This window comes from Amblyomma mixtum, chromosome 7 (genome assembly GCF_055824585.1).
Source record: "Amblyomma mixtum isolate Tamu chromosome 7, ASM5582458v1, whole genome shotgun sequence".
NCBI classification, from domain to species: domain Eukaryota; kingdom Metazoa; phylum Arthropoda; class Arachnida; order Ixodida; family Ixodidae; genus Amblyomma; species Amblyomma mixtum.
In genome coordinates, this window is record NC_143018.1 from 12397442 (window position 1) to 12423501 (window position 26060).

At 45.6% G+C, this 26060-nt stretch overlaps 1 protein-coding gene across 1 annotated transcript in view; it reads left to right on the top strand.

Moving 5' to 3' along the window:
- The window catches only part of LOC149335043 (cytochrome P450 3A14-like), a 63379-nt gene that overhangs the window by 26910 nt on the left and 10409 nt on the right, over positions 1–26060 (top strand). The window contains exons 3-10 of the mRNA XM_089551741.1: positions 7715–7811; positions 9870–9922; positions 11820–11916; positions 13139–13264; positions 15180–15417; positions 18482–18606; positions 21506–21593; positions 22965–23034. Coding sequence (XP_089407867.1) covers positions 7715–7811; positions 9870–9922; positions 11820–11916; positions 13139–13264; positions 15180–15417; positions 18482–18606; positions 21506–21593; positions 22965–23034 — 894 coding nt within the window. The remainder of the gene's footprint in view (positions 1–7714; positions 7812–9869; positions 9923–11819; positions 11917–13138; positions 13265–15179; positions 15418–18481; positions 18607–21505; positions 21594–22964; positions 23035–26060) is intronic.

Genomic DNA, 26060 nt, shown 5'->3' on the forward strand with positions numbered 1-26060 from the left:
GGATGACATGCTCCATGAGTTTGCCTAGGCATGATGTTAATGAAATTGGGCGTAGATTCTCAGTGTTGAGTTTCTTACCCGCTTTAGGAATAAAAGTGATTTTCGCGTGTTTCCACTCTGGTGGTATGTTGCCTGCATGCCAGTATTTGTTCATAAGGTCTGTAACCGCCGCGATCGACGTTGCGTCTAAGTTCCTGAGAGTCTTATTTGTTACTTTGTCTGGTCCTGCCGCAGATGTTGTCCGCAGTTTTCCAATTGCGTACCAGACCTCTGCGTCTGTGATGTCTGCGTCTAAATTTGGATTAGGAGTCCCCCGGTAGTCTGGTTGAGTGGTACCATCATCCGTATTTAGATAACGTTCTGCTAGCTCTTTGATTAGGTCTTCAGTTGTACCCTCATATTTATGCATGAGTCTGTACAGTTCACTTAGCGACGATAATCCACCGGTTTCCCGAAGATGAAGTTGGAAAAGGGCCGAGAAGGTCCATGCCAACTTGCTCAAACGGGAGTCTGGGCACTTGAACGGGATGTAAAAGTCCAGCTGGCTTGACAGGGGGTGTTTTTCGTCGTTGACAATTGCGGCACGTGCGCACATAGTGTCGTACAGTCGCCGCAATATAACATACTAAAGCTAAACGAAAGCAAATTAAAAAAAAAGGGATTCTTCTACGCGAGTAAAAGCAGCCAAGTGCTACTGAGAGCAGTATCACTTCAAAAGTTGCAGATCGTCTAGAAAGAAAACAGACTGAAATGCTGATAAAATACCATAGCGTAGGTTATTGTTAAAGACCTAAAAAGAAAGCTTGCCAAAGGGTCAACAGTTGCTGGAACACATCTTGTGGCCACTGCAAGCCAAAAGCCACGTTGGAGACAACGAACGGATGTAGTTCTCGAAGAGCGCGTCTTGGAGCGCTGAAGTAACACGACTATCATTCGGTGTTTTTTTTTTTCTATTTCGTAGGCTTTCTTTTTAGGTTCGTACAAAAATCGGCGTCATGACTGAAACCGTGTTCTAAATACTTTACTACGCTGTTTCTTTTTTTCAAAATGGTCTACAACTTCCGAACTTACCCGAAGCCGTTGGTAAGGCATGGTAAGAACAAAAGGCTGCGTTTTCGGTTCATTAACAGACGATGCAAGCATCACCAAAAGAGTTCATAATGATTTAGGAGCCCTCAGTCGCGACCGTACATCGTAACCTTGCATCCAAATTACGTTGCTTCTGCCAACCTATCATGTCGTTTATAAGACCCAACGTTTTTCTTACATTACTAATACGCCTGGAAAGCTCAGCAGGAAAGTATAGCTGCTTGCAAGTCTCAGATGTGCGGTGAGGTTATTACGATGTACCCTGCAATTTTCTCTCAATGCGCTATTTTCTACATTTTGGTTGCACGTATTCTCAAATTTACGTGCCCAATAGCGGACTGATTTTGAAAGGCTTCTCACCCAGTGAACGGATAGCCTGTCATAGTCGGCTGCTTTCCCTCTCGTTCACTATCGATACCAGAGCTCTTTGTATGCTTCTCCTGTGCATACTTCGAGGGTGTACATGTAGGGCACACATGTACAGTACATGTACAGGGTTGTACATGTAGGAGTTTTTTGCAACCCCCTAACATTAATCATGCTGACAAAAACTGCAACACTCGCTACACATTAGGCAAGCCTTTGTCATCTCGCACTAATTACCTTCAACAAGCAGAACAGTCACAAAAGAAAATGAAACACTTGATGAGAAAAAACACCTGCTTCAAACACGCCAAAAGCAGACTGATCGCTGTGCAATGAAGTGGATAGAATGCAACGTTAATGGAAGTAAAGCGACGCAAGGACTGCTTACCTAGAACAGAATCATAGGCATTAGCATGTCGGCCCGCATTTCGTCGGATTGTCCGAAAAATTAGAGGGTCATTTAAGCTCCGCGTTAAGGCTATGACGCAGTAGCGCTTATGGTTCCCTTCAGCGGTGCGGGGTCCTCTTTGCGTATCAATTCGCAGAATCAGATTTTGTTCATGTCTTTCGCCATCACATAGCGCTTTGCCACTCACTCCATCACAGCACAATTATTGCAGGTGTATTTGATGTTTTTATTTTTAGACTATTTCATTTTCATTTACAAGATACAGAGTGCCTCCCTTTAAACAAGTCGACCGAACCTACTTTGATGGCCTAGGTTTAGCGTGTATGACTGGCGACCCGATAGTCACAGGTTCGTTCCCCGTTTTATTATCCGATTTTCCTTGAGCGAAATTAATTACTTTACAGTCTTGCGTTTCATAGTGAGGTTTGTACCATGTTGAGACCTTACAACCACAATTTATCTAATGCTTTAATTGCTTTTAAATTCCGCAGCTCAACGTCTGACGTCGCGAACCACTCAACCCATCCGGATTTTCCCGACAGGGCAACTACGAAGCCGGGTTCACCGCTGAATGCGACACTTAACACACGCGCGTTTACATATGGAGATTTCAATATCTGTTCTTTTTTAAGACGTTCACTGCGGCGGCGATTTTCGCAGCCCTATTCCCTGTGCTTCGTGGCCAACTTGTGGGCCACCATTAAATTATCTCGGGTGCCCCGCAGAGTTCTACGCGACGCGTTTCTCGTGCTTGATTACTTGTAGTAAATTAAATTTTCCTGTAATTTTGTAATCATTCGATTACTCCTCGAAAAAGGATCATTGGGGCTAATTCAATCACCTTTTCCTGCAATCTATTGCTGCAATCAGCTACTTTTTTCCAGACAAAAATATAAAGAGTAGAGCTTCGAGAGCCACAACTTAGCGGCAAACACTGGTGCTAGCGGGTATGTTTCCTGCATGGTAAAGCGACATGGCTAAGCAAAGAGGCTCCCGGTCTAATGCACAAAAAGTTTTGCTTTTGTCTGAGCGTAGTCTTACCCATCACCCAAATCACCGATATTGGAGACACCTTTCGCAGCTATAAGCACACAGGGCTTCGACAGACACATTCACTACTACCCGCTGTACGTTTGGTGCTTTATTTATCACATGCAGTTCCTCGTCATCCTGAGCGGCATCAAAGCGCAATTGCAAGAGTGTATCACGATGTTATTATTGGCCACACTTGGTCCGTACGGATAGCAGCATGGCTTACCGCAGCACATACGCGTATTCATTCGTGCACTGGCGTAGTCCGCACGTAGCCCACACTAGCTTCCGTTTTTTTTTTTTTTGGTTGAGACGCATAGTTGTAACACTGGCATCTCGAAAACTGCAAACCTTGCAGATGTTGGCAAATATTAATTCCGAAGTGCAATTACATAGAAGAGTGCGGTGAGGGGCTAGTTGGTACGACATTATGAGAACAAAAACTAACTGCGCAAAAGGACGGGACAAAAGAAAGAGAACCACACGGGACAAACGCTCACAAGCCTAAGTAATTGTTCTCACAATTACATAGGCTGATTGTGGAGCCATTATTTTTCAGTGTGATAGCAATTATACCTGGAATTCCTCGCATTTAGCCGTTGTGTGTTTGATTGTCTGTCTTTCTTTTTGTGAAGCCTGCTTTGCGGCTGACTTGCTCACCTGCCCAGCAGGTTGTGGGCGAGCTGCCAGATGTACGATCGGGGATAAAAGGGGTATACTCCACGCGGCGGGAGCCGGAGCAACGGATGGATGGATGGATGGATGGATGGATGGATGGATGGATGGATGGATGGACGGACGGACGGACGGACGGACGGACGGACGGACGGACGGACGGACGGACGGACGGACGGACGGACGGACGGACGGACGGACGGACGGACGGACGGACGGATAGGAGCGCCCCCTTTGAAACGGGGGGGTGGCAGTTGCCACCATGCTCTGCTTTTCTTACATTATCTTTGTTCAACTGTGTTGTTAATTCTCATTATTATTCGCCACCTTCTTTCACTACGGTTTCCTACACTTCTAACCTTATGTCACATCTCTGCTTTCCACTCACCAATACTCCAATCGCTTCTTCCTAACTTCCACTGCAGATTTATTTACATAACCATTGTTATCATTAAACACTAGGGCGTCAGGAATAGTGACTGAGCAACGGAAAACTTCGTTACAACGCCATCTACAGGCGGCATCTGCGTTCGAGACAGCCAGTACATGACCTTTATTATCAGCAGGCATGTCGCTTGGCTCGTTACAATGTTTCGTGCTTTAACTCGTCAAAATGCCGCAGTTTTGCGTTGCTCCGGCGCCCGTCGCGTGGAGTACACCAATTTTGTCCTCGATAGTACATACATGCAGCCCACCGTGCAAACTGCCCACCGTGGCAGGCGGAAGTTCTCCTAATGATTGGTTTCGAGAGGTTACTTGGAAGCGCAACGTGGGTCTCACAATCCCCACCGGTGGCAGCACCTGCCATCGCAGGGAAGTGGCGTATCGCGTAACCGCTTCACCACTACGCAAGGAGGAGTATGAGGACTCCGAAGGATCTACGAATGTCAGGTAGTGAATGAATATGTAAATTAACCCATTACGCTATAGCGTCACACCCTTAAGGCGGAGCTTAAGTGTCGCCTCCAATTTTTTCTCCGCGTTTTGCATTCGCACAAGGTCTACTCCTATTAACCCAAGACCCTTATTGCTGTGAGATGTTCAGGTTTCTGCACGAAATACACTTGAACAAAACAGTTGTACGCGCCTTGGGCGCATTGAAAAAAAAAATTGAGGTCAAGAGCGCTCGGCTCAGCAACTTCTTGGTGTCTTTATTTAGCGCTGTTTTATTTCACACACTCATTCAGTCTTACACATTCCACAATATTATTTTTGTTTTTTGGTGCTCGTGATTGAAACCAACTTTTCCAAAGGCGTGCGAGCTAGCAACGACCCTGACAGGAACCTCGCCGCCCTTCCTAGCATGACTAATCACCCAGAGAAAGTTGTAGAATCGTGGTGAGAGGAATTGTTCCTGCGTGCTCTCTCGCCGTGCGAAGGCACAGAAGTGAAAGGTAGAGTCTTGGTCAAAAGTTTGAAGTGAGTGAGGCGGTCGCCGTAGCCGGAGCGCTACCGAGCGGAGGCTCTGCAATTAGTAATGCTTTCAATGACGCGTGCCCCTAGCTAGGCTGTGCGAGGCAAGGAGACATTAATCTCTTGCTCAGGCTTAGTCTCAGCGCCAACAGCCTCCACCAATCGGCAGTGTTTTTTGGGCTTCAGCCCCGCAACAGCGGTGGGCTCCAAACTTTTGACAAAGGCAGTACAACTAGCGCCATCTAGCCATATGCTTAGTAGTCATAACACCTGCACCGCACGTCCGGTTCGCGATTACCTCGCGCCCTTGTCTTCGGTAAAGGTAGACTGTAGGACCAGATGGTGATTCGGATCTTGAAACACCGCCCCTGAGTTGCCTAAGCATTCGGCCGTCAGGATGGCTCAAGTCAGCACGTGAAACGTTGTGCTAGGGCAAAACAAGGCACACCGAAGAAGGGCAGACAAGACCATTGGTAGAAGCCCTGGAGCAGAGAGGGCGCCAGGCATTGCCCTGCCAACTCTTCTTGTGTGTTCTTTTTTTTTGTGCTCTACACTGCTACTGTACAGCCACGGCGTTGGCAAATCAGGGAAACTTATAACGCGCGGTCGGATTGCCTTGCGGTTGTGTAGGATTTAACGCGCTGTAACCTGGGTTATTAGGGATGCTGAGTAGAGGGCTCCGGATTCATTCCGGCCAGCTGGGTCTTTCCGCAGTTGCCATGATTGGTCACATTTTTTCTTCCGTTTTATATTTTCGTAATCAACCATTTACTACTACTTCTACTACTACTACAACTACCCCATTGAACTACGGCCGCGGTTCCATACAGCAACGTTGGACTCGATAGCAAAACAACAAAGCTGCGAACCGTCACGGCGAGTCTGATGCTAGAACCCCGTGACAACTTTTTCTGCAAGTGAAGCGGAAACTGCAAAACCGGAACACGCTATCCCTTCCTACAAAGCGGAGTATAGTCCCCACTTGCACTTGTTAGTTTGCTTTTAAAACAACATATTGTCGATATCCGTTATTTAAGGCATATCTCCAGCACAACTCCCAAAGTTCTTCGTTATTAGTTAAGGAAAAAGAAGAGCATAATCTTGATTACAACCAATTTGCTGGCAAGTCTTGTTACTAGAAGATTACATAGATGGCGCAAGCTACCCCAATGGCGAGGGGCTTAACAGTGACGGAGTGAACTTTCTGCGGCGAAAGGAACACGCCAGGCGGCCAGCTGCAACATCGTGTGGCCGAACAGTTTGATGGAATGACACGGTTGTGGGCACTCCGCTCCTGTGGTCTTCCCTTCACTGCCAAACAACGCTGTACCCCAGTATTGTTTTACTAACAGCTGTATAAGTCGTACGCAAATGTAAGGTGAGAAGAAAAAATACTGAGTGCACTTAAGGCTACTTACAAGCTTCTAATGTAAAAGAATGGTTCTTTTATATCGCCACCACGTGGCCCCTGGTAGCATCAGAAGACAAAGAGGTGAAAGTTGGCTCACGCGCCCTGAGAGCTGGGTTTGAAAACGCTGCTGGCGAACGGTGTCTCCTTCCTTGGTTCCGTGACAATAATCTTTATTATTTATTTATTTATTTATTTATTTATTTATTTTCCTTTCTAATTACACACCTACTCTTTAGCATACAGTCATAAGACAAAGCATACATCAGGTTCATATTTGTTCGTCAAGAAGCAGCGCCGTTTTATGGACCGTTTTTGTTTTCTTTTATTGCCTACTGAGTCGATAGATTCCACGCGAAAATTTATGGACTTTCATTTTAACAAGAACATGCATCACTTCAGTGACTACCTCACAAAAGCTCTGGTTCCTGAGGATGCCACGGACCTTATATACATTCCCAACGAAATAACTGCACACAGGGCGGAAGTCAGGATCACAATCTCTGACTGCCATTCGAGGCCCCCACATAGCATGCGAGCCAAGAAGAAAGAACTCATCATTTGGAATCAGCTCCTTGTTAACAGCGAGAAACCGATTACTTCTGGGTGCGAACTGGTGGGCTGTGGGTTGCATGCTCGCCTCAGAATCTGGGTACAGTTCTGGGTACAGTTCCCTGCACCTTCGGAAGTCTTATTTTTTTACACCACGATGACGTCATCTACGGTTTTGGGGACCACTGCTGCTGGTCAATGGATTTTTTCACGAAGGAAGCTGGACGGTCTCATGGGCTAAAAGCTACTCAACAAGACTGAGTGAGGCTCAAGAAACCACTACATGATAGTAGCAGTCAAACAGAAGTGACAGCTACCATAATCATCAAATAACAGGTTGACAAACTGTTAAAAACATGAAATTAACATTGGCCATTGCAAAAGAAAATGACTGGATCAAAAGTCTAGTAATTACATCCTAAAACAGTAAGCATACACAAGGCGACATATTTCTTATTTGAGTTCCAAAAACAGAGACCTGAGCTGTATTCGATTCACTCCTACTATGTGCATATTTTGTTGAGTAATCCTGAAAGGTTGTGAACTAAAAACTGGTGTTTGTAAAATGTAGAGAAACGCGGAATTTTCCATACGTTCAGATTTCTAGTGGGTATGTTAGTGCTTCGGCGCTCTAAACGGGGCAATGAAGCTATGTGGTTAGTAACTGCAAGACATTAAACGCAGACTCCGGGTTTCGTTGTCGATGCGCCACATAATGATTTGGCATTAACACGTGCAGTGACGACGGGCTTCCTTCTTTCTCGTTTCAGATGGCGGTGGCGGCACTTCTCGTATTTCAAAAGACTCGGCATTCCCGGTCCTCGGCCGAACCTTCTGTGGGGAAACCTGATGGAGTACCATTCCACGGTGAGGATGGCTGCCCGGCATGCGAATTCAGGAGCTACGAAGGGTAGCGTGGTAGTAATGGGATAAACACGCCGGAAAAAGTGCTCACCAGGCAATTTGCCAAGAGAAAAGAACGGAGAGGAGGGGCTCATATGTGCGGTCATTTCGCTACCAGAAAAAGAACACAAAATCTAAACCACAAAGACTCACTGTGCAGTTCAGATAATGATCAGCCTTTTCGTTTTACCTCTGAGTCACCCATTTGTTTGTACACTTAGCAGTCTTGATTAGCCTCTACATAGCACCTCTTACGACTACACCAGTTAAGATGAAATGAAATGAAGCCGTAAGAGGTTTTGGGCATAAATTTCGGAACAAAATGATGAGCTAGCATTTGAAAACAGCGGCGGTATAACAACAGAGTTCTTTTTGGAATTAACATCTTTTTTATTTCAAAAGCATGCTTGTGGAATTGGCAGTGCCGTTTATGCGAAAAAAATAAGGTATCTGTATCGGTTCGAAGGTCGCTCCTGTTCTAAGTAACATTTTCTTAAGCTGAGTAGATAATTTACAATAACTTGCAGGGGATGGGAATAAGAATCTTTCGCTATGTTAACGAATTTTTGATCTTCCAGAAAGGTTGCTAGGATGGCTTTGGGCCAATGAATATTCTTAAATTGTTTCAAGAGCAAGGGCTTGGTCTGAGATTTACTATGAAACAACTGTCTCACGACAATGAGCTGATATTTCTGAACCTCACCTTGGTGTTTCGCACGCATCATGTGTGTTGACGTCATTCGCCTAGGAGTTCTAAGCCGCTGCTTGATTATGGGTCTCATCAATCGAAGCTTGAAAAAATGGTGTCGCTGTGTCCAGCCTGGGGTTGGTCCTGTTAAACTCATGCTTCCATAGCATGTGTTTTAGCTTCCAAGAACAGATAACAAGGCTAGTGAACGCAGGGCTTCCCAGTCACGTCATAATAAGAGCGTGTGACAAGCTGCTGAAAAAAGTAAAACAGTCGCGCGCAGTTTTGAGGGAGCCGGAGGGGGTTGGACAGAGAGAAGCTAAAAGACCAGTCGTTCTGCATATGTGCATAGCTTGTCACATAATTTAAAAGATGTGGCCAGAAGGTAGGATGTTGGTGTGGTCTTCTCAGCAGCAAATAAGTTGTCGAAAATATGTAGCATGGTTATGAACATAGCAGCGAAAAAGGTTCGGGAAAGAAACACTAGTCGGGTGAAGCATGAGTATGCTTATGTTCCTTGTAAAGTGGGTGTGATATACAGAATTCCGTTATCTTGTGACAAAGTGTGTGTGGGTGAAACTGGCAGATGTATCAATGTTCGGTTTCGGGAACACGAGAGATCACTAGAGATTGGCTGGGGGTCAAACCCCGTTACCCATTATAAAGGGTGTAAAGGCTGCCATTCTTTTCTCTCACAGACAGTTATTTTCGATGCCCATTCGGCAAAGATCAACCGGGAAATCACTGAGGCCAGACATATCATGAGATTAGGGGAAGAATGAGTCAGTGTAAACTAAAGGCGCCAAAAAAAAAAAAAACACACTCACACACAAGACAAGAGAACGCGAGATGCGCTATGTCCTGTTCTCTTGTCTTGTGTGTGTGTGTGTGTGGTTTTTTTGGCGCCTTTAGTTTACAATGAATTACCAACTAGCCCAGCAAGAAGTTCTCTTAAGAATGAGTCAGTGACCCATCCATCGCTTTAACAGATAATGAGGTAAGATTTCTTGAACAGGGCATGTGTAGGGGGTTGTCATGACATGAGCCTTTTGGTTTTTCGATGATTATGTGGTTTTGGTGCTGCTTGGCTTGGATATGTTCTGTATTTTCCTTAATAAACGTTAGTTGCGAGTCAGCGCTCGTCCTGTTTGCTCTTTGTCCTCGTCTTTTGCGCTGTTTATTCATGTTCTTGTAAATATGCGAAGAGCCGCAAAGATGTATGTTGTGTGTGGCTGGCTGAAAGAGTTTAAGCTTTTGCGAGCCTTTTGTAAGCAATAAAGCCCTGAATTGGGAGGTGGTTGTCATACCCACAATAACAGATGTTTTTTGCACAGGACCTGTACAAGGTGATAGGCCGGTGGATAGAAAAATATGGAGATATATATGGGTAAGCGAGATCCAAACGTCATTTTTTTTCTTCTGGTGCCTTAAAAACTGAAGCTAGTCTCTATCGATATAAGGCCGTCATCTAAATACAGAAGCCGCTTTCGCCTAAAATATGAGTTAGAAAAGACCCCCCCCCCCCCCAAAAAAAAAAAAAGTGCTCGTACCGCGCCCATTACCTCTTGTCGCAAGCAAGGTGATATGACGCCAGTGGAATTTTTTCGCGGATTTCTGGGGCTAGGCTCAAGGCTTTTCACTTCCCACGGGTATCACGGAGTGCTTTTCGATACTGGCGTCGATTGTTTAATAGAATGGCGGGGAAAATGTTCCATTTTTAAATGACCTTTCTTAGCTGCAAATGCATGGTTTACTGCCGAGGAAAGGTCAGTGAGTCACACAGAGCCAACGATTCGATATTTACTTCGAAGAAAAATTAAATGCAGATGTTTAATGTTGCTTAAGAAATTATTCCTTAGTATTTAAAGCGACATCTATGAGTGGGATTTTCTCCAAAAATTCATTCGTTCACCGGGTGGCCGAAGAGAATGCTCTTCAAGTGGACCCGAGCCCAAGGGGTCACGTGGGCCGAAATTGTACGAACGGATGGGTGGATTTTATCAGCCTATTTATTGAATCAGTGGTGACTGGAGTCACATATCGTGCCCAGCAAAGTTCAATGTATTAACTTGATATCTATGTCCATGTGGCATAGCAGTTCAAAGAAGTCCCCATCAACATCTTATTCTGTCTAGTCCTTGTGTCAAGCAGAGTAGCGAGCTCAGTAATAACGTCTCTTGGACCTTTTTTTCTGTCGCATCTCAGTGCTTATCTGATCTTGTTTATTTCGTACTTTCACTCATGGTATGTTTCATTACTATTCCCAGCTATTTCCTTCTTATCTTTTAACTTTATTACTTTAATTTCCCGATGGTTGACGCAATTTTTTCATTGTTCTTTTACATCACCAGTACTCTAGCCTTGCCTTGCTCGTCTATGCCACTGATCTGTTAATTTTGCTTTTCTGTCCACAAAACCCAGAGCTTATGGCAGGTTAACAACGCTCTCCTCGATATGTGCATGTCTACACATCTATACGCGTGATCACAATCTACCGTAATGTGTATGTTTCCTGCACTTATCTCGCAAGCTATACACGTATCATCTGTCTGCTCGTGCTTATTTCCAAAATCGCCTCGTTCTGAGGCACCCGGATCTGGCCTTCAGTACACGGGGCGGTCTTAATTGGTCCGTGAGTTGACATTTACTGAGTTCAGGAAAAGCGCACCAACGATCGGCGTTCCACTACTCGTAACGGCACCGCAAATATTTTTAAGCTAGCTTTATCAACACCGAAGATATTAAATTTAGGTTCCTCTTCTCCCCCGTCAACACATACACGCCAACACTGTAGATAAAAAATTAAGAAAACAAGTCGGGACTGCACCCTATGGTACCCCATTACCCTAATCTGTTGCGATTATGAGTTTTTAAAATTTTGACTCCAGTATTCTCAAGGACCAGCACTACAGATTTGTTGCTTTAGAACATCACGAAGAACTCTAGTTTGGGCTAGTTGGTTCATGATCCAGGAGGAAAACGGCGCAAAAAAACGTGAACAAAAGAGACAAACACGACAGGACCAGCGCTGGTCTTGTCTCTTTTGTCCACATTTTTTTGCGCCGTTTTCCTCCTGAATTAGAACATCACCATCAAAATTATTTCAGGGCCCTTTAAGTGCTCCCTTTTTAGGCCACATGCGGACCTGGGAGAGGGTGCGCGTAAGGAGGAAGATGGATCACAGCGGTCGCTCCTTCGCCTCTTGCAGTAGAGATACGAGAGGGAGTTTTTCTTCTTGCCTCGTAGTTCGCACCCCTAACCGACGGCGACCATTTAACGCGCAGCTTCTACAACGGGGACGTGCCATTTGTCGTCACCACTGACCTGGACATGATCGAGCAAGTGTGCGTGCGGAACTTCAAGAACTTCATGAATCGAGGCGTAAGTAGCGGAAGACCCCAAAAAAGGCGTGAAGGGCATGCCGTGTCAGAAAAAAAAGAATTGTTTTACAGACGGGTAAAAATGAAGTGAACGCACTCTCGTTTTTGAAGGGTGTGCGCTACGGGACAACTTTACTACCTTTTTGCTCATTTATGTCTAGAGTATAGGAATTGAGATATTTCTGTTGTTGTGCCCGTAGCAGCAGAAGAAACTAGGTCATTAAGAAATATAAAATTAAAATTTTTCTTCGCAAACAATACAGAGTACCTGGTGATCAGGCGACCCAGCACCGGATGGCCGAGGGAGAGTTTTGGCTGTTACGGTTAAATTTGAACCGCGAAAACGAAAGCGCTATCAAATGCCGCTCAAAGAAACTATGCGCAGTAAATTAAGTATGCACGGTTCACAATGGGCCAAATATGTATGCGTTTCTTTTTTTTTCAATTAGACTGGAAGTTACTGATCCACTATACGAGTGATTTTTCTCATTTGTGCTCTTTTTTAGAACGGCGGTATTAAACAATTCTCCACTGGAGCAGAATATCGCCCAGACAATGCTGACAGTGACATTTCCTGCAGAAGCCGCCTTTTTTCTTGGCTGCATCAGTTTTCTAAAAAAAAAACAAAAAAAAAACTTGACGCTAGCAGGCAATTCGAAGAAAATCGTTGTTTTGTGCACTACGTTTTTGCCAACTGCACTCGTACCAACAATTATTAGTGTTAAAATCGCGCACCGATGAAACATAAATACATCTATTTTTATTGAGTTAAAACTAATTTTAGACCCAAAGCGATCGCTCAAACATTGTGAAGAATGGCCGGTGGCCGCGAAAGCATGAGACTCCCACCTTTGCGGTAACAGAGAAAGCACTAATCCAAATGCAGCTAATAACTAGAAATTTTGAATATTACCACCAACTGACTGAGTGCATTTAATTCCTGAAGTGTAAGAACCACGAATGGCGACATACTAGAGGTTCAGGCCTTACGAAGGGCATTCCTCCCTGCAGTTCTCTATCTCGATCGCGGGAGTTACGGGATTAAAGTTTTATATAAACTAGCACCTATCACCAGATTACTGCGTGTAATAGAACACTATAACGCTGTGACGGAACTGATGCTGTACGTGGCGTTGAACATCACTGATGCCGCGGACTCTGCAGATGCGCGTTCCTTGTTTTAATGTGTTTCTGTGGGTTAACTACCTCTTGTCTGCATGCAGCTGACGATGGCAACAATGCAGCAGCATCCATACCTGGGAAGGTCAGTACTGCACGTTCCTGCCCCCTACTGGAAGAGCATTCGAAGCTGTGTGGCCACTGTCTTTTCTCCAGCCAAACTGAAACAGGTGAGCATGCATTCACCTGAGTCGCGCATTGTATACAGTACATGGTGTCTGCCTTCGCTGTTGCAGTGAGAAGGAATGGGATTGAAGTTGGAGCGAATTAAAAATTCTGCTGCTACCCGTAACGCCGACCCTTGGTTCATTTCATTTTTCGCACAAGCAAAAAGTTGCAGTCCTTAAAGTACAAATCTTCTTGTCATACTAAATAGCTGCAAGAATATGAGAAATTCTTCGCACCGAAAAAACTAAAAGAATATTTCGTTCAATAGTAATTGCCTTTAGTCTAGTACTCCCATTCCCAACAATTGTGGACAAAATCATTTTTGAGCTGGAAACCGTTTATGAATGCAATTTTGGCATATAATGTAAAATTTCACTATAACAATCAATGTATCCGGAGATCACCTGATGGCAGTATTTTATTTTTTTTCTATTAACGCCTTTGCTGTCGTCAAAAGCGTTTACCATTTCTTTTCTATGGCAGTCTTAACGGATCGATACGATCGATAGAAACACTTCAAAAGGAAGATTTTGCTACGTGGTAGAAGACTGGACCATTAGCTTCAATATTTCCACAACAGTGTCTTACAATTTTTCAATTTTCAGAATTTTTGTGCGAGAATGTTGGACATGATATATTGTATTGCACCGGTACTTTTTTAATCTAGTTATATATCTATGTATAAGTGTGCTGTTTTGTTTGTGTTGTATATACGCGTATATCTTGTCTATACCTTGTATAATCTTGTATTGCTTCTCGCATAAGAATATATGCCGTGTACGAATAGGTGTCTTTTTGTATATTTTTCGTTTCTCTCTATATACAGGCTCTCGTTCCTTTGTAAAACGTCTCCGGGACTCACTAAAGGCCGTATTCAGGCCTTTAAGCCTGGAGAACGTTCCAGTGTATAAATGGAAAGATAAATTCAGTTCAATTTTTGGTGTGGACACTCTACAGGAAAGAGCAAAAGGCGAAGAATTCTGCTGCACAAGAGTGATTGTGGCGAGTTGGTTCGTTCTAAATCCAAAAAATCTGCAGCGCTAACAGAAACGTGGACAAACAAAGAAACCCGAACGACGAGGACGAGCAGGTCGATGAGGGGTTTTTGGTTTTACTCTGAAGGTTTGTTTCTTGGATTCTCCGTTCAAATATAAAAGCGGCCTAAAGAGGAACTGAGCTACTAACTACCACTATTACGTTCACAGCTGGTATCAAGGCTCAGTGTCCACTTAGACGCCCCAATGTCGCTATTAATGTTGTGGGTCGTGTTAATCTATGTAGACGTGCGTTTAAGCTCGACGCCATTTATCATGCTCAGAACTAGGGAAGACCTCAGAAACAGTTACTCTAACCTTGTAATGTAATCAGCATCCAGGATGTCATTACTAATGGTCCCTTTTTGGAAGAATGTTAAAAACAAACATTTATTAAGCGAAAGATTAGAGAATACTTAAATTTAGCTTATTTTTATCATTTTAGAATGTGTAAAGTCGCTAAAACTGCGGGCAAAGGCTCAAGCTCAAGCAGTAAGTCTAAACCAAAATACTGAGTTGCTTCATCATCTTTAAGTGCAGCATTACGACCACAGATTTTCTTGACCATTTCGGAGTTGAGCTTAGCATTTGCTGTCAGATATTTTTCAGTAGGACTCTTGCATATCTGGAAGGTGATACTTTGCCCTTTGAAAAATGCTTTCGAAGGATCGCTTCTTTGACGTATGTTAACAGTTCGTGTAGGGGCGCGATTAGAAATGAAAACTATTCGCATTTTTGCGCTCTTCATAAGCGCTGATATAAGGGTAATTGCAGGACTAAAAGGCCGCGATTCAGGGCTACTCGCCGAGAACTTCTTGCAACGTCATTCCTGAAACACGTTCCATACCCATATACCATTCCCTTCCCGTTCCACGGCGCCCAGATGATGCCAGCTCTCGAAGAAGACGTCAACATTTTCCTGCGCTCGCTGGAGCAGTACGCCGACACGGGCGAAGAAGTACACATGATGCACAAGTACGAGCTCTTGGCCATGGATCTGACCGGCAGACGCTGCTTTGGGATTCCCGAGCGATTTCAAGAGTATCCTGACCACCCGCTGCTCTGCCTCGCCAAGCACACCGCGAGCAACGGAATGACCGGCGCCCTTCACATGATGGGACGTGAGTACTTTCCGATCTCTTAACGTTACACCTATCATTTTCCTTTCCATAGCTCGCTGCGTTGTTCTTAACTTAAGCTGAACCCTCTGTGTTAGCCTCCACGTTTCTGCCCCATAGGTGAGTACCGGTAGGATACAGCTGTTATATACTTTTCTCTTCATGGATATTGGTAAGCTACCATTCATGACCTGAGAGAACCTGCCATACGCGCTCCGCCCCATTCTTATTCTTCTAGTTATTTCCCTCTCATGATCCGGATCTGCGGTCACTGCCTGCCCTAAGTAGACATATTCTCTTACTACTTCTAGCACCTCGCACCAATTGCGAACTGCTGCTCCCTTGCAAGGCTATTGAACATTACTTTGGTTTTCTGCATGTTAATTCTTAGCCCCACCGTTCTACTCTGCCTGTCTAGCTGATTGATCATGCTTTGCAGTTCTTGTCCTGAGTGGCTTAGCAAGGCAATGTCATCAGCGAATCGCAAATTACTCAGGTATTCTCCATTAACTCTTATCTCCAACTCTTCCCATTCTAGTCCCCGGAATACCTCCTGTAAGCAGGCAGTGAAGAGCATTGGCGAGATCGTGTCTCCCTGCCTGACACCTTTCCGCATTGGAATTTTATTGCTGACTTTATGGAGAACTATAGTAGCTGTGCAATCGTTATAAATATCTTCCAATATTTTCACATAGCACTCTTCCACACCCTGATTCCGCAATGCCTGCATGACAGCTGAGGTTTCCACTGAGTCGAATGCTTTCTCGTAATCAATGAAGGCTATATATAGGGGTTGGTTATATTCTGCGCATTTCTCTATCACCTGATTGATAGTGTGAATGTGGTCTATTGTCGAGTATCCTTTACGAAAGCCTGCCTGATTATTTGGTTGACTAAAGTCCAAGGTTGTCCTGATTCTATTAGCGATTACCTTAGTAAATACCTTGTAGGCAACGGACAATAAGCTGATCGGTCTGTGATTCAAGTCCTTGACGTCTCCTTTCTTATGAATTAAGATAATGTTAGCGTTCTTCCAAGCTTCTGGTACTCTCGAGGTCACAAGGCATTGCGTATACAGGGTGGCTAGTTTTTGTAGCACAATCTCTCCTCCGTCCTTCAGCAAATCTTCTGTTACCTGATCCCCACCAGCTGATTTCCCTCTTTGCATTGCTCCTAAGGCTTTCTTTACTTCCTCCTTCGTTACTGGCGGGATGTCCCATTGCTGTGCTCGACTGCCTCCCTCAGTAACTTGATGATTACATTCGCTACTGTATAGATTTGTGTAGAACTCTTCGGCTAATTCAACTATCTTATCCATATTGCTGATGACAGTGCCCTGTTTGTCTTTTAGCGCATACATCTGGTTTTTACCTATGCCCAGTTTTCTCCTCACTGATTTTAGGCTACCTCCATTCCTTAGAGCATGCTCGATTTTCTCCATGTTAAACTTTCTTATGTCGGCTACCTTGCGCTTATTTATTAACTTAGATAGCTCTGCTAGTTCTATCCTGTCTGTGGAGTTAGACGTCCTCATGCTTTGACGTTTCTTAATCAGATCTTTAGTCTCCTGAGATAGCTTGTTGGTATCCTGTCGAACCATCCTAACACCTACTTCTGCGGCGCACTCTGTAACGATAGTGGGTGAGGGAACAAACGCGGGTTAATGACATCCTAGTTGAAATCAAGAGGAAGAAGTGGGCTTGGGCAGGGCATGTAATGCGAAGGCAAGATAACCGCTGGTCCTTAAGGGTAACGGAGTGGATTCCAAGAGAAAGCAAACGTAGCAGGGGACGGCAGAAAGTTAGGTGGGCGGATGAGATTAAGAAGTTTGCGGGGATACAGTGGCGGCAACTAGCAAAGGACAGGGTTGATTGGAGAGACATGGGAGAGGCCTTTGCCCTGCAGTGGATGTAGTCAGGCTGATGATGATGATGATGATGATGATGATGATGATGATGATGAGTACTTTCGTTTGCTCCTCTGCTATTGGTCGCTGCTCCCGGACAAGGTAGGCCGTGGGAGATGACGTCACGATGGTACGGGAAGAAGCGCGTCGCTCTTGCATAAACGTTGGTTACGCGCGGTGTTCTCCGGCTGCCGAAGCACCGGCTCGGCATCAGCGGTTCACGGTTCGTGCATCCCAAGCCAAAACGCAGAGCTATGGTGGCTAGCCACCATAGCAGAGCCATGTTCATTTCACTCGCGGGCATGGTCAGCGGCATCAGTCAGTCGCTGCTATCTCTTCGCCGCGCAACGGTCCTACGCGCTCCTGGCGCCATCTCCCGCGACCTCCCGATAACTTAATTGCTCTCTCTTCGCTCCTGCTCTAATGCCACCCTTTGCGGCGGCATTCAGAGCACCGGAACGGTGGCGGCGAATCTCGATATGTACACCGCCCGAGCCGAAACGCAACATTCGCCACTGCGAACCGCCTGCGTATGTAAATGGTTTTTTTCTCTGCAAGTTTTTTTCTGAGCCATGAGCGAGGCAACCGGTGGAAGCCCTTCGTGACAACCTCACGAAATACTTGCATAGACCTCGTCTTTGAGAGCCAGGCATTGGTGCAGCAAGCCGAGCATATATCCATCTATTTATCCTACCACAAAGCTTCCTTCATGACAATCAAGAACTGTTAGAGGAGTTTTTCAAGAAGAAGGAATGTGTGTGAATGATAACAAGTTGTCTGTAATTGCACATACATGTCTTGCTCGAGTTCTTTGCCTAAATCTATCGAAAAGCTGAAGCAGCTGATGAGCTGCACTCATATTTGGCATTAGGAAATAGCGTAATCGGCGGCAATATTTTGGCCCAGCATTCGCCAAGCTCGTCTTACCGGCATCATGGCCCCTAGAAAATACCTTAATTCCCGCGTTAAGTGAAGGGCTCTTTAAGAATCTCGCATAGAGGGTGGCACCAGCTTCCCCTCTGGGTGATATTCAGAAACTCGATGGTTCCACAGCAAACACAACTGACCACGATCACTTCTCGCGTAACCACCCTACAACTGCCGTTAGAATACGCCTTACGCATTGCCATAAAAATCTCATGGTTAGTTTCTTCTTTCCAGAGTGCGTCGGCAGTTTGGGGCCGTTCATGAAGCCGCTCAGCTGCTTTTCGCTCTTACCTGCACGCTTCCGTTCCACGAAGCTGGATGTACTGAAGAGAATCGAAAGAAGAAGCAAGGACCCTTCGGTACGTCGAGACTTTAGGATTTTATACTCGCGTGACATTTAGAGCCCCTGCGCGAGGACCTTGTGAGTATCCTCGTGAGGACCTTGTGAAGAACTGATAGTGGTATCAGTTATCTGTCCGCATGCCACTAATTGACCTTCATCTCATACTGCCTAGTGACAGACGGACCCACGAACGGATAGATGGGAGGATGAATTTTACGGACGAATGAATGAATTTGATGGAGAGATGGACGGACAGAAGGAGCGTCCTTCTTGAATCGGAGTACTAGGGGGCGCCTGCGGGTTCATTGTTTTCTTTTAACCATTTTTTTTGTAGCCTTTGTTTTTTTTCCGAAAAAAGGGCTGACTTTGAACTTAGCTTCCTTTGAGCTATGAATTCCAGTAATTCAAGGCTATGGCAACATGATTCTCAGCATGCTCTTGACAACGCTTCCCTGCTTTTCAGCTACCAATCCTCCATCGTCTAATTCACGTTACCTTTCTTATGTTTGAATCCATAGGACCTCAAAGATGTTAATCATGTCGGTTTTGATATCTGGGTATACTGAGACATTCTGCATAAACAGCCAGAGAGACAGAAGAAAGTGGGGGAAAACGTTACATTTTGTTACTTAGCGCCAGCTAAGTTTTCAACATGTTATCAAACTAATTGCGCATCTATAGCTAAAATTACCTACCATATTTATTTATTTACTTATTAGCTACCTGCATCGCCCCGCAGGGCATTACAGTGGGGGGGTACAGACTTCATTATAGGTACAAAACAATTATTGCAGTGCATGGAAAAATGCTTCATTAGATGTAATACATACAATGCTCGATGGCAAACTGTTCCAATCCCGAACAGTCCTAACAAAAAAAGAATAACGCAAGACGTCACCCTTGCAAGAAAATTCCCTGACCTTCAAGCAGTGGTCCAGTCGCTTTGATATATAATGAGGTGCCTGGATATATTGTTCGCGGTTTATGCCAGTTTTTGAATAATAAATCTCATGGAAAAATTTCAATCTGATGTACCTTCTACGGTCCTTCAACTCTTGCCAGTAAAGTTTTCGTTTGCTTTCCGTCAATCTAACTAGCCGATTATAATTAGATAATTAGATTATAATTAGATGTGCGTGGAAACTGAGTTTAAGGCTAACGCGATTTCTATTTATCAAACGTAGAAAGAAATTTCGAAAGGAGCGTGGGGGAACCGGGAAAAGTAAAAAAATAAGCGAATTTTCGCTGGCCGCTTTTTTCGATCGCTAGCAGGACAAGCGCAAAAGCATCCTAGACTGAAGCCGCATGCAGGTCTTCGGATTCGAGTCTTAGCACTGCTTTCTTCTCTCGCTTGCACAAAGTGTATTTGTCCGTCTATACGGACTCGAATCAAGTTGGCCGTAAGCTAAGGCCACATTCATGACTACCAAACACACTTTTCTCCTGTGACAAACACAGAGCTTGTGGCAAAAAGCTTTCCAGAACCCTAATCACAGGACGTAAGTTTTACCGAAATGATTTGATGCCGCTCACTTGCTTAATAGAGTAAACACTGCGACATTAATTTCATTTAATCGTGGGATTGGTTAATAGAGTAATAAAGTGCTGTACTGGCCATAGTCTATGATTTCCAACTGCTTTCTTTTTACACTGTATCCCACCGTAGTCCTGAAAGACAGTAACCTTCTTATGCATTCCCAAGTGAGATATTTTATTAGAACCGGTTTATTACATTCGTGTACTACACAGGTTCGAAGCGCTGCTTGGCTATTGCTAGGCTATTCGTAAAACAAGACAAACGTAATTTACGAGTCTGCGAAAGAGAAAAATTTGTAATGAATCGTTACGGTTGTATAAAATGTTGACGAACCGCGCAAGTCTATTACTTTGCGGCCATGACGTGCCGGCTAATACTGCAAAATGCAGCCAATGCTTTGGTGTGAGCACATGTACTTCGCCGGTCATTTTTCGACACTATACCTAGGCTGCATAATACCCTCCTAATTTCTCTCGCTCTTGTTGCCCATAAACTCTTAAGGCGAAAGCCTTTAATGCCTCATACTGTCGTTAGCAGACGCGTCGGCAGCCGTGTCGACAGACGCGTCGGCAGATTTGTCCGCCTTTCGGCGTCACTGCTTAGAAAGAAACTGCGCCGAGGGTGGGAATCGAACCAGGGCCTTTGGCATTTTAACCGGAGACGCTACCACTCCGCCACGAAGGCTCAAGGTTCGAGCATGAATAAAGGCTCATCTAGTGAATGCATGGGTTTCATAAATAAAATAAAAGGAATAAAGTCAGGAAAAGGAAAAATAAAAATAACAAAATAAACAAAAATAAAACAAAATAAAATAAGGCATGAAAATAAAAATAAAAAACAATAAAAATAAGAAATAAAAATATTAAAAATAAAAAAATAAATAAAAAACAAACAGTGCGCCAGAAAACGCTTTCGCCTTGCAGCACTTTAGAGAGCCAAATTGCCCCCTGAATTTTTTGGCAGGAAGGCCAAAAGAGCATCAACCAAACTGACCACGGGATAAAGCGGTTCTGACTACTCGCGGCCGGAGCACTCAAATCGTTTTTAGGGCAAACAATAAAAAAAATTGGGAAGTGGCGCTGCTACGATGTGCCGTCGGTCAAAAAGTTCACAGGCCACTGTGCTCGCTGTTTTCCTGCGTAGATGGAAGCTAGCAGTACCCCTGAAGTTCTGTGAAGAAGTAACACTGCACCTTCTCCACAGCCTGCACAGGTCATGAGGGCTACATGGGTATACGATAAAAGAGCTGCACTGTGGGGTCCTCAAGCAAACCCAATGGCATGGGATCTTTTGAGAAGGCTTTTAACTGAGGAACATGCACGACTGAGCTGCTGATTCAGTAAAGTTCTGCCCCTTTGTTGCTTTGTTTTTTACACAGTCCCGAAAGCCAGACATTCTTCAGCACCTGCTTGAGGCGAAATATGTGGAGCGCGGAACCGCCAAAGGGTCGAATCACGAAGAGAACGGTGAGTCGTGCCTTTTCTTGGCCGGCGCATTTAAGCCACCAGTTTCAAAGCTGTTGGCTTTGCAGCCAGTTTAAACCAGCCGCAATCAACTCCACGGCTGCAACCAGTAGCAGCAGTGTACTTAGGAACCTTATTCTGCAATGCTTACTATGTGGCTTGCTTCTGTGTGCCATTTTTGTCACTGAATGAACTTTTATTATTAGGCACTCTGCATGTCAGAATTCCAATGATCTCAAATAATTCGTGGCGTCCACTCTCTGACCGCGAATTTCTGAACGTTATCAGTCCGTCCAAAAGCCTATTGGTTCCCGATTACGCTTCCATAATTCCGTGGCATCAGTCCTGTTATCATTGATAATTCACCGGTTAGCTGTTGTATGCATACATGTGATTACAAATCTACCTCCCATTCTGAATCCATTTCAGCTTCTTAATTTTAAACGTACTACCTGCGTGCAGAAATCGTTACTAGCAATTAAAGGCCACCAACTGCAATGGGCAACTGACAAAGGACAGGGTTAATTGGAGAGACATGGGAGAGGCCTTTGCCCTGCAGTGGGTGTAGTCAGGCTGATGATGATGATGATGATGATGATGATGAACTGCAATGACTCACTGAAAACAAACACCGAAGCTGACTTACGATTCCATTGTTGTGATATTTGCTCGTTCTTGTTGTATTTTACACACTTAGGGGGCGCAACTGCATGCTGTCTATATACCACCGGCATTGCCCAAAGAGAAACGGACCCCATAGATCTAGAGCATACTGCTAGAAGCGCTGAGTGATGATGATGATTGCATTTAAATGAATTCAAGGGAAGCCTGGTCAAAAAGCGCTCTAGCCAACGTGTTTGGGTCTGCACGAGCTCTTGCCCCCCAAAATAGGACTATACGAAAGATTGGGCCCTTTAAGGAAATCTGGCAGGTATCTGGGTTGACAGGAAATTGAGCTCTGTACCTGTTGCATACACGGCGGATGCTAGAAGCACCGAGTCATAAATCTCGTATAGCTGCGCGCGAGTTACATTCGAGTGACAACAAACGCATTAAGTGTCAGGGGAAACATACGCAATTCGCATTGCGCCTGAATTGTGTCTCACTTTTATAGCTCTTCTGCGACCAGTGGACCGCTAGTGTCGTCTTTTCTTCGTTTTGTGCCGTCTCTTCTGCGCTGTTGTACGATTAGATCGCAACCAACATGCCCAGCTTTCTGTCCTAAGTTATACAAAGGCGTCGTCGTCGCAAGGAGGCACTTTTTTGCATATTAGTTTTCTCGTTGGCTTGCGGAGGAGTGTTAGTAATCGCCATTTTTAGCTCGCTTCGTGCGCCTCATTCACCTATTGGTCTCTGTTCCTTCTTTCCCTCTAGGAATCTCCAAGTCGAGGTCGTTAACCGTCGACGAAGTGACGACCTCTGCCGGAACGCTCTTTCTCGCTGGGTAAGACGCGCCGAGAAAACAACTGCGCTCAGCGAACCTTTCCTCACTCGCACGGTTTATGCTGAGAAGGCACTAAGGACAAACCGAACTCCGCCTATATCGATTAGCTGCCGCAATCTCGTGAAAAAGTAGCTCAGTTCCACATTCTACATACTTGCATCTGACCGCGGTCACACTATGACCTGATACGTTAGTGGCCATTCAAGAAATCATGCGTATGCTCTCTCAGAGAATTAGGGCGGCAGCTTAATGGACAATGTCACCATATCCCTGAGCAGCGCGTTCAACAAAAGATAAAAGCCTATATATAATCTACGAAACGCACGTTGTTGGACAAGGAAGGGTGCAGCCTGTGGCAGTGCATCATTCGTAACCCGGACTGACGAAGGAAATTCCAGTCGTATTGCATTCTCTTTTTTCGATCCTTATTATTTTCCCCTTTTAGAAACTTACCTTGCTTCTGTAACAAAACTTCTCCATTTGTTAGTCGTGGCTTGTGTCCGCATGTTGTACCTTCCTTCGTCTCGAGCTTTTGCGCGGTTACTATTTCACTCAGTGAAGACAACCAAATTGTCCAATTGAGCGTTTAATTGTTGCCATGTCGCTAGCCTTTGACTGTTGGTCCGGAAGCGTTTGTGGAATGTTTAAATGTTATGTAAGATGGGTACTGGGATGGTTAGAGTACTGTGCGCCGGCGGTAGACACAGAGACACAGGCCTCGTAGACACAGAGGTCGAGCACCACGAGCACACACCCAAAGCGATGGCAATGCCGCTCAACACAACGGTCAGAAGTTCGTCGTCGTCTTCGCTTGAACGGAACTTCTTCGTCGTTACAACTGCCCCCCGGGGAGAAGAGGAGCCATCCTGGCGACTTACGGCGTAGGTGAGATGGTCGGGTCATAATACGGCTTTAGGCGCTGGACGTGAACAGTCTCGCGTCCGCGCCGGCGAAGATCAGGAGACGGCATCAGCGGTTCCACCACGTAATTAACAGGCGAGGTGCGTTCCACAACTCGGTAGGGGCCGTGGAACTTTGAAAGAAGTTTCGAGGAGAGGCCCGGAGTACTGGATGGAATCCAGAGCCACACGAGGCTACCAGAAGAAAAGTGCGGCGACGTGTGATGGCGGTCGTGGCGCGATTTCCGACGGTATTAGGCCTCAGTTGTGAGAGAACGGGCGATTTGGCGACACTCTTCTGCGTGTCGTGCAGCTTGCGAAATAGGAGTACACTCAGATGCGTCAGGCTGGTATGGCAGAATGGTATCGAGTGGAGCAGAAGGATGACGGCCGTAAAGAAGATAGAACGGTGAGAAGCCGGTAGTCGACTGCGTTGCGGTGTTGTAGGCGTACGTCACATACGGAAGGACGAGATCCCAATTGGAATGGTCTGATGAGACGCATATAGAGAGCATATCACCGAGGGTACGGTTAAATCTTTCTGTAAGGCCGTTAGTTTGCGGGTGATAGGCAGAGCTTGTTCGGTGAATGATGTGGCACTGGCGGAGCAAGGCTTTGACAACTTCCGATAAGAAAACGCGGCGTCTGTCACTCAGCAGTTCGCGAGGCGCGCCGTGGCGAAGAATGAACCGTCGCAAAATGAAGGAGACTACGTCAGACGCTGAGGAGGATGGAAGGGCGGCGGTTTCTGCATACCTCGTCAAGTGGTCAACGGCGACGATAGCCCAACGGTTACCGGCTGCAGTGTAGGGAAGAGGTCCATACAAATCAATGCCTACGCGGTCGAATGGGCGCGGTGGGCAAGGTAGCGGCTGCAACTCGCCTGCAGAACGGTGAGCAGGGGGCTTGCGACGTTGGCAGGGCAGGCATGAGCGGATGTGCTTAAGGATGAAGTTATACATTCCGCGCCAGTAGTAACGCGGCCGGATCCGATTGTAGGTTTTGAAGACTCCTGCGTGTCCGCATTGTGGGTCAGCGTGGAAATAATCACAGACTTGCGAGCGGAGACGGCGAGGAACAACTAATAACCACTTGCGACCATCTGCGCTGTAGTTGCGGCGGTAAAGGAGATTGTCACGAATGGCGAAGTGAGGAGCTTGGCGACGAAGAGCGCGTGATGGAGAAGCCGCCGTAGGGTTAGAGAGGAAATCAAGCAGAGACTCAATCCAAGGGTCCATGCGCTGCGCTGAAGGCATGTCATCGATGTGAAGCAACGGAGGGGAGTCTTCGAGTGTTGAGAGGCCGGCGATCTCAACCGGAAGGGGGCAGCGAGAAAGGGCGTCGGCATCTTGGTGCTTGCGTCCGGAGCAATAAACTACGCGGGCGTCGTATTCCTGCATACGAAGAGCCCATCTTGCGAGGCGGCCGGAGGGGTCTTTCAGTGAGGATAACCAGCAAAGCCCATGGTGGTCCGTCACGACGTCAAAGGGACGACCATAGAGATAAGGGCGGAATTTGGTAAGAGCCCAAACGATAGCCAAGCACTCTTTTTCCGTTACTGAGTAATTGGACTCTGCCTCAGGGTTGCCAGATGGCTACGACCTCAGGTAGCCAAATTGGCTTCTGTAGTAGCCCAAACGTAGCCAAAAGCGAAATTTTTGCGTAGCCCAAAAGTAGCCAAAAATATTTGTTTTTGTGATGACATTTCTTAAGTTATATTGAATTAATTTTCGGCAGCAATATTTACATATTAGATTTCTGTCCCGCACATGATGTCTGAGGGGGTGCGCACGGCGTGTTCTTTCCGTTGTTACGTTTCGCATCCGTCATGCGCGATAACCAGTGCGGCTAACCAGGTGCGCTAACCAGGTCCTAAAGATGGGGCCGCAATTCCACTTTGCAGGCGCGGCAGTAGGCCATATCACGTGAGGCGGGTGACGACAGCCAGTCTGCACGCGGAAAAGAACGGCGGCTCTATATAACGCAATCGTAGCTCTAGTTTAGGAATATTTCAGCTTTTGAAGATTCGCGCGCAGATTAGGCACATCGACAGTGAAAATACCTTACTGTATACTTACGCAGCCTCACATTTCAATTTTAAATGTTCTCACTGAGAGCGTCACCACA